We start from the raw sequence: 9,641 nt of genomic DNA on the forward strand, positions 1-9,641 counted from the left end.
GTGCTTGGATAGATCTACTAATGGAATTTTTGGGCAAACTTGTTGATTGGGTTGCAATATATAGGTAGAAAAAAGGCAAATCTAGATAGAAATAAGGTTACTGTGGTGGTTCTGTTCTATGTGTGAGATGTGGTTCTTTTCTCTGTGGTGACTCATCTACAAGAGTGTTTGCCAATGCTCCCGTTCAAGTTCATATTTGAAGCATTTTTTTAAGATTTATTTTTCTTTTATTGCTTTGTTGATTTAAGGAGTATTTGGGTATATTATATACTATATATTTGGGAATATATACCACAATCTTGTCGTTATTGGCAAAGGGACTTGGAGAGGAGAGGTCATGAATGGTCACTTCAAAATTTGTAGAAGGGGGAAAACGGAAAAACTCATAAGGGAGAATCTACATTTTGCATATATTTTTATATAAATTGGACTATTTAATACAGGTATAGAATAAAAAATAATAATTATCAAATTTTGACTTTATTATCCTAAAGCAAGTGACAGATATATTCATTGGCTTCTTGGCGCCAAATGCGAAAGGACAAAGCAGTAAGAGGGCTTTTTTGTTTTTTGTTATGTAGTAAGAGGGCTTAGATTCAGAGATTTAGAACATTTTAACGTTGTTATGTTGGTTACTTGTTAGTCTTTTTTCTTGCCACTAATGAAAATTAATTAATTGAAAAGTATGCTTGCTTAATTTTAGTTTGCACGAGTGCTTGTTCATTTTCTTTTCAAGTTTTGTAGCAATTGAAATGGAATGTTTTGTTGCTCTTTAATGGAAGGCTGCTGAATTGAGTGAATTCTTTGTAGTTTGTTGTTCTTGCTTTACTTTTTAGTTCACTATTTGGTGCTTTGTTAATATTTTGAATAATGGTTTTGAATATAGATAATTGAAGAATGTTTGAGGAGAGGGTTCTCTCTTTGTTTTGATGATAAGATTTAGCCTCTTGTTATGCTGCTCACTCTTGCAGATGCACCTGAAGCATTCTATGTCTGTTAAGCTTGTGTGTAAGGAGGTCAAAATTAATGTTTTTCTCCGAAACATATAAAAGGGATAATGTCTTTCAAGATAGAACCTTCTAGCGCTAGTACCATGCATGAGTACTAAACTTGTCAATTATTATTATGTGCATGCCCTAATTAAAAAACTCCCATGAACATGGACCATCCAATATAGACATGTCTGACCTAGCTAGCTAGCTAGATGTACTTGCTAATCTTAAATGATCAGGTCATCTCCATATATAAAAACTTTACATAAATGTGTTCAAGACTTCATTAATATATATATATATATAGTACATGCTAGCTATATATAGATGATCTCATCCTCAATATGATTCTCATCCCATTGGATTATATCTTATTTTTTAAAATAATAATTCAATTATAAATATATAGATAATATCATGTACTAGTACTTATGTGTGAAGTAGGCTGGTCTGTAATTTGTACGTGGGCATGTGTGTTGGAGTTCTTACTAGACTTCTTGAAAGATAAGTTTTTAAAGGGTTTGAAGTGGTTGTTTGACTATTATCATTTCTATTAATTTATCCATATATATGCACTAGATACATTCTATATTTATTTATTTATAGTGCCATTTTCTCATTTAAAGTTTCTTCTCTAAAGTTCATTTTGTTATTGCAGCTCTTGGAGATTGTTGTAGACACATTTGATACAATAGTAAGTTCATGCACTGATTTAGACAGAGTTCTTCCATATGTTACAAATTACCAAATCATAAAATTTTTGAAAAGCATTGAAGATACAGTTCCAATAAATGGTTTTGATATGAAAGCGAAACTCTCATGGACCAACGAAAAAAGCTAATGTAGTGATCTGTTTATTGAAAAAAGCTAATATAGTGATCGACTTCATGGGCAATGCTTTGCCCTTAGTGTTCCAGATAAATGAAACAGGTTCCTGCAGTAAAATAGGACAATTAGATATGTAATTTTCATATATTGTAGTCGTGTTTTGTAATGTAATATATAAATATCAAATAATGTAATTAGTTAAAAAGGTAATTAGTTTTATTTTTATTTTATTTTTGGAAGGAGACACTTCTTATAACATTAGCCAGAAATATTTTTTGTTTTATATATAAAAAAAAAGATGCTTTCCAACATTTTTCTTGAAAAAGTTGTAATAGAATATAGGCTTTTAGATTTTAAAAGAAAATTATACTTTTCAACATTATCTTTTTCTAGGGAAAAAAAAAATCCCGGGTATAGCACGGAACCCAGATTCATTCGGGTTCCGGCTCGGATCATAATCCGCACTAATCTGGTCTGGAACCCGGCACAGGTTTGAAACTCAAGTTCCAGGCCGGGTATACCCAGATTTCCGATCCGGAACTCGGATGAACAGTCTTACACAAGAGATCCATAATTTTTTTTAATTTTTTAACTATAAATACAATATATAAACATATATTAATATCTAAATACATCTAAACTTATTTTAAGTAAATCTTTACAAAACTTATTCTGCCATCTTACCTCATTATTATTTATAAAAAAACTCTAACTCATTTTAACTCTTTTCAACTCCAAACGGTACCGGTCTCGTACTCAGCCGGGTTGGCTCGTAAACGATCCTAAAGCTTTGATGGCTGTCGCTCGTAGGACGAATTCATGGTACAACGCTGCAGCAAGCGCTCCCAGAAAAGGACCCACCCAGAAAATCCACTGTTTGTAAATTATCACCATATATATCAGTACCTGATCAATCTCAGTTAACAACATCAATTCAACAAGAAAATTAAACCAACTGTTCGTCAATTAACTATAAATAACTCGCCTGATCATCCCAAACTTTGCCTTTATTGTAGATTACAGCAGCCCCAAAGCTGCGAGCGGGGTTTATTCCTGTGCCTGTGATGGGGATTGTAGCCAAGTGCACCAAAAACACCGCAAACCCAATTGGCAAGGGAGCCAGAACCTATCATTTTAACAAACACAAAGTAAATAGGAAAACGATATAATGACAAATTGGTTTACAACTAAGTATTAAATAATTATTTTTTTTGTTGTAATTTAAACTGTTGCTAGGACAATCATTTTGAATTAAAGTAAAAAGAAATAATTTTTTAATATGAAATTACAGATAAACTGTAAAATAATCGATGATGTATCATTATACAAGTAAGAGATACTTTATAAGCATTGGTAATTTAGTATATAGCGGCGTTGGCGTTGTATATGCTAAAAAAATTATAGACTTGCTATTTTAATACAACTTATCTACTATTTTTTTTTATATTTAATTTTTTTTAATTTTTTATTTTATTTAATGATTGAGGAACTGATTATCAACAAAGTTATATATTATTTTATAATTTCGGCCTGCAACTTACAGGGAGGTAGGAATCGAGCGCGGTTTTCTTGGGATCCGTGGCAGAGAAGACTGTATAGACAAGTACAAAGGTCCCTATAATCTCAGCTCCAAAAGCGGTTCCCTTGGAGTAGAGAGGAGATACGGTGTTAGCACCACCTCCAACATTCTCGTAGTCTTCCATGATGCCCTTCACTATCGCTACTCCACATACTGCTCCCAAGCACTGAGCTACCATATAAGCAATCGCTCTTATTATTGAAACCTTCCGACGTATCAGGAACATACCGAAGGTCACTGCTGGATTAATGTGACCACCTGTACTTTGTATCCAAAAGAATATAATTAAAAACATATCGTAAAAGTTTATAAAAATAAGAAAATAAATATAGGAAATTAAGAAGATGACGATTTGAAGAGCAGTCGTGAAAAGAGAAACCTGATATTCCTGCGGTGCTATAAACAAGGATGAAAATCATGCCTCCAAAGGCCCAAGCAACGCCCAGAAGACCAACTGTCCCGCATGGATTATCAGCTTGCTTCTTGTAGCCGATAACAGTGGCGATGGTGATGTAGAGAAAGAGAAGGGTGGCTACGAACTCCGCTATAACTGCTCTGTAAAACGACCAGAGGGAAAGTTCCTTGGTGTCAAAAAGTGGTGCGAGGGGACAGTCAACATGATCTCTCGCTTGCTGAGAGGCTTCTCCCTCTTCAGTCACTTCCTTAGACATCTTTTACAAGTTTCTAAAAGACTGAGATTAGAACATGCAACAAGAAGTTAATTAGCTATATAGTAATTCTCTCTTCTCTTTGTTCTTCGCTGCTTTACAGCTTTAGAGATGAACCGAGAACTACTTGATGACAGAGTGTGAGAGGAAGACTGAATTTATGTGTACCATGTCTGCGTGTCATGTGAGAAAGAAATGTCATCTCGGATAGAATAATAGAATGTGGTCAATAATATTTTATTCAACTTTCAAGTTTTATTTAAAATTATCTTATCACATCTTACTATCCAAACAACCTCTTAGATATCCAAAAAAGCAGGGTTGTGCGTAATAGCTTTTCTTCCACAGTAACAAATTTTAGTTTGTCGGTAATTGGCTTTGCCCTTGTTCGTAATTTGATATGATATTATATTGATTTAATTTTTATAATATTTAAGATACTTATCTTTTCTTATCTCAATTTAATTTTTTTATAAACAAGGATCTATGTGTTCATGTATTCAATAACAATTGATAAAGTAAAGATATAGTCTTCAAAGTCTCTTTCCCTCTTTCTCTATTTCTCTCTTCTCCATCTTCTTTTATATTATATTATATTTTCTATCATGATATTAGAGCTCTTGGTTAACGCTAGGTTTGATCCAGTGGAATATTTATTCTTCATCTAAGTTTACTTCTCACAAAATTTTTATGGTCGTTCAATTATGTATCGTCTAAAATTAATGCATTTAGAGTATATCTATTAGCTATGAGACCTTTTTTTATGGGGTTTTAATCTATTGCGAGCATTGTTTGAAACCCCAAATCCAATTTTGGCTGGTCCAATAGTTGACTAAGGCCATATATAACCCATTGTTGGCCATAGCTCCAAATTTGATGGTCCAGTTGCCAGCCACTTCATCACCAATACCATCATCTTATCGACAATCAATTAATGAATATGAATGCTACTTTCAAATTTCAAACTCAAGATTCCAAAGTTCTCCTCCCCATTGAGTTTGAGGTGGGATGTTGAAAATAAAATAAAATCAATATAATTTGATTTGATATTATATTGATTTGATTTTCATAATATTTAAGATATTTAGCTTATCTTATCTTAATGTATATAATTTTCCTATAAATAGGGATGTATGTATTGTATTAAAAAACAATTCAGAAAGTAAAAATGTAGCTCTCAAAGCCTCTTTCTCTCTTCTCCCGCTTCTTTTATATTATATTTTATTAATTTCTGTCAGCCCTCATTTAAGATTCTCTACAAAAACAAAATGCAAGGACGACAACTAATTTACTGAGAAATAACATTAAGGAAAATGCTAAATCCACCGCTCCAATGGGAGTAATCACTGTCAGTTTTTATTTTATTTTTATTTTTTTTACTTTGTTATTAAGAAAGTTTTTTTTTAATGATGTTGTGATTTTTTAAAAAATATATTTAAAATGTTAAAAAAATACAAAGTAAAAAGAAAAAAAAAAACATATTTTTATATTAACGGTAGCTCTAAACAAGAGCTTATCAGAGTGGTGGCTGAAGTGCCACCCTAATAATAATATCACACATGCGGTGGACAGTACATAGGAATTGATCAAAATGATTCTCGATCATATAATATGCGCCAACAGATGATCTATCAAACGTCTTCCGATCCATTATCCTTATTAATTCTCACAAATTAAAATTAACGGAGGGAAATGGATTAAATTAAGCAGAGGTGTCCATTCAATAAGTGGCTACCTACCTTAACTCGCACTCTATCTGTGAGCATAGGCCAAATATTGTACGACGATTGACGAACAATAGTTTTCTGGGAGAAAGAATTAGCAAAGGTTATTCTATTTTCAAACGGCATATAATAAATATTCTCTTGATTCTTTTGTTATTCCGAGATTAGTACTGATTTCCAAGTACCGTACATAGGTTTGCTTCTAACATTAATCATTGATCGCTCGAATTAATTAGATATTGGAGATAGAGCATAATTTGGTGATTGGTGCGCTATGTGGTCATGAGATCATAGATTACATACTACTCAAAACCCTATTTGGACCCCCGAGACAAGAAGTTTTGGTTCCATTCGTGACCGCGTGTTTACAATCCGACACCTGGAATATACAGATAAAATATCCAAAACCCAGGCATAAAAAAAATCTTAATAACCATTTCATTGCTAAGAGAAAAGACAAAAACCTAACACAAAAGTCAAAACCAACCGAAGACAATAAATATATATATACGTGCGTTTGTATCTTGATAGCTTCTAGAAGAGAAAATGCATACGGCCTAATACGTACGTATACGTACACCTACTTATTTAGACATGCATTACATTATAAACAGGCTCTTATTCATATATCATTAAGAGAATTTGGTTAAAATAGAAAAAGACTAGTCAATATTAATTAAATAATATACATGAACATGACATTAGTCCATGACTTGAATATAAGAGATCTATAACTATATATATATATATATATATATTACAGTCGATCAGTTTTAAAAATATATATATAACATTTTTTTAGGCTAGACATTATTTTAAAATTTATATGGATATTCATTTTGTTGACCCTAGAGAGCATTATAATTTAAAGTAATGCTAAGTAATGCTTTAGCCAAAAAAAAAAAAAAATTATAAAAATTGATGTGGTTTGATGTAGTATGTTAAATCTATTTTATCTAATATATGATATACAATTATATCATTTTATAAATTTATTTTTATAAAATCTTGTAGTATTTGTCTATAATTTATTTGCTGGGTGTTCTTTGATACTCGGCTATATATGTACCAATACGTGATAAAATGGAATGAAGCCGTTGGGCCAGCCAGGCTCAAGGGACGTTTCTAATGGGCTCTTACGGCCTTTCTTGAATATTTTAGCCTGATTTTTTAACCCATTTTAGCAGACTGAATTCCAAACTCCAAAAGAGACACAATTTGCTGGGTGAAAAGGCTTCAAGTACACTATTGACATTACAATTGCAATAGTGTGCTGATACTGGTACTCCTATAAACAAAAATTCTATTTGTAATCTAAGGTAAGGATTGTGTGTGTAGATCTATTGATATATGGAGATAAAAAGGAAGAAAGTATTATTTTGAGAAATATATTATCGTAATTTAAAAAAAAATTAAAGATAATTGTATAGACGAGCAATCTACCTAATAAGGATTGTAAGTAGACTAACTCGACTACAAAAGTATCAGCGCCACAAACGCTCTCTACATTCTTTTGATCGAGACACTCGCATGGTGACCAATGCATTCCTTCCAAAATTTGACTGCTGTATGCCCAAGGCCTCCCAGACTGGCCACGCCCGCCCATCCTAGCTTTTCCTGGAGACGCCATATTATATATTAATGTCTTTCAATGGGCTGAGTACTGTCATTTCGGTACATATACAGAAGCCATGTTGCTGCATCCATCGCCAGGTTTCCCGGTATGTGCACCAGTACCGGCCAGATATTGTCCTTTCAAATATTCACGGAGTTTCACCAAACTTTAAAAGAGATTCTCCAGTGAAGTACTTGGAAAAAAACACAATGCTCGGTGGATAATATGGAGTACGTTTATTCTGATAGTAAAATACCACTTAAAAGGACGAGTATTTCATGTTTTTTTCCTAGCAGCAGGTAAATTTTCCTCTTTTGTCGCTGTCAATCATCTGAAAGCTAAAAACAAATTGAATGACCAGACGTTCATACACTATTTTACTTACTATTCAGAGTATCATCATAGGCACTAAATTAAAGTTTTCATGACCACTTTTTGTATCTGATTTTTGGATCCTTACCTGTCCGCCCGTCCCTATATGAGTAGTTTCCGGAGTATCGAATGTAACAATTATCATGCTTCCGGGTTAGTAATAAGTACTCGATCGTGGTTCTAACTTAGTTTTTATTTGTTTATAATAGATGCGGTAAGGGATGTGATCCTTTTCATCATGTTTTAATAATACTTGCAAGATAATATTAACATCAAATAATGAAAGACAAAATAGGATAACAGTCCCTCTATGTTTTGACCTGAATTCTATGAAATAATTGATCACTGAAAAATGGTGGTTTAAAAACTAGCTTTTCATTCCGGGGTTAGAGGGGCAGGCAAAACTTTCAGCTACTCCGACTTCGACTAATACTCGCTTTGATTCTAATAGAGTCAAAAAATTTAGAGTTCAGAGTTGGAATTGGCCGGAGTTGTTTAAAAAAAAAATAGTCAGAGTCAGAGCTGATATAGGCTTCGAATATGATATTTTACTTAATATATTTCGTATTATAATATATGTAATAGGTAGTTGAGTGATCTAATGGTTAAAACCGTGTTTTGCAAACCTAAGAACCCATGTCTGAGTCCCTATATATGAGATAGTGTTTTGCAAACTTTTTATTTTTTAAGGAAATCTTAAAACAACAATATTTTCCAAAGTTTTAAAATTCGTTCCATTCTGACTAGAATGGTTAGAATTTTTCGTACCGGAATAGTAGTCAGCACATGATATGGTTATATTTGGTACCGGCTTAAATTCCAACCGTTTCGGCCAATTTCGGTCCATTCCGGCCAGATTTTGATATTTCAGTCGGCATGGTTATTTCGTACCGGAATTCAACTTGATGGTATTTTTAAAAATAAATTAAAAATTGAGGATAGAGTAGTAATTTATAAAAAATGAATAGGTAAAGTGATGATGACATTCAGACGAAAAGTGAATATAATTCGTACACTGGTGTACTGGAACTCCACACTAGCATACAAGATCTCTTAGACTCTGACTTGCTGTAAAAATTCAAAGGCTTTAACACTTGAAAATGCTTTGGAAAAGTCAAAAAAGTAGAAAATAGAAATAAAATTTACTGCTATTACTGGTAGATCATGATCTAGCTGTGAAAATAAAAATAAAAAAGACTATAGCTCAGGAGGGAAAAGCTTTTGCAATACAATATTGATGCTTTTCATTGATGTTTTATCCATTGTTACATTTTTCATTGCTTAATATTACATTGATGTTATTATGAAAAATAGTTTTTATATATATAGAGAAAATTTATTTATATAATGTTTATTTCGAAACGGTACACCGAAACGTATTGGTACCAAAATATTCTGTTTCAGTGTCTCAACTGAAATGGTCACCGAAATGGAATTCAAAACTTTGATATTTTCTCCTCTTATATATTCTAAAACCCTACACATTTGTTTTGTTCTCTCTTCTTCTATTTTCTCTCTTGTCCTCAATGCCGACGCTGCTCTCTTGTTCTCTTTGTCTCCTTCCACCGCCCTCCTTGATGACTCCCCCAACAAATTGATATTCACCCTCCTCTCCTAGTACTGCATCCCCCTCCACTCCTTCTGTTACATCTACCACTCCATTGTCACTTCGACATCCTTTGATTAGATCGAGTCTATCACTTTACCACTGGTAACTCTCTCTCTCTCTCTCTCTCTCTCTCTCTCTCTCTCTCTCTCTCTCTCTCTCTCCATATGTTGAGTAGCATTTTCCTTTGAGTATACTGCAAAATTCTAGTGCTTTGAGCCTCTACATGAATATGTTGCAAAATTTTGACGTGAAAC

General features: G+C 32.9%; 1 protein-coding gene across 1 annotated transcript; it reads right to left on the minus strand.

Moving 5' to 3' along the window:
- Nucleotides 1–2,498: 2,498 nt before the first annotated feature.
- Nucleotides 2,499–4,172, minus strand: LOC122315097 (aquaporin PIP-type-like). The gene is made up of 4 exons (XM_043130860.1): nt 3,779–4,172; nt 3,362–3,657; nt 2,806–2,946; nt 2,499–2,693 (listed from the first exon to the last, which is right to left on the minus strand). The coding sequence occupies exons 1-4, from the start codon at nt 4,068–4,070 to the stop codon at nt 2,577–2,579; spliced, it is 846 nt and encodes a 281-aa protein (XP_042986794.1). The 5' UTR covers nt 4,071–4,172; the 3' UTR covers nt 2,499–2,576.
- Between the last annotated feature and the right edge of the window lie 5,469 nt (nt 4,173–9,641).

The sequence above is a fragment of the Carya illinoinensis genome, chromosome 7 (assembly GCF_018687715.1).
Source record: "Carya illinoinensis cultivar Pawnee chromosome 7, C.illinoinensisPawnee_v1, whole genome shotgun sequence".
In the NCBI taxonomy this organism is placed as follows: Eukaryota; Viridiplantae; Streptophyta; class Magnoliopsida; order Fagales; family Juglandaceae; genus Carya; species Carya illinoinensis.

What these genes read in the sequence shown, in the direction of transcription:
- LOC122315097 (XM_043130860.1), bottom strand. Translation starts at nt 4,070, where the DNA reads ATGTCTAAGGAAGTGACTGAAGAGGGAGAAGCCTCTCAGCAAGCGAGA. An exon ending in CGCTCGATTCCTACCTCCCT is followed by an intron (nt 2,947 to 3,361) that starts GTAAGTTGCAGG and finishes TTAAAATGATAG; the next exon opens with GTTCTGGCTCCCTTGCCAAT. An exon ending in GCAAAGTTTGGGATGATCAG is followed by an intron (nt 2,694 to 2,805) that starts GCGAGTTATTTA and finishes ATTTACAAACAG; the next exon opens with TGGATTTTCTGGGTGGGTCC.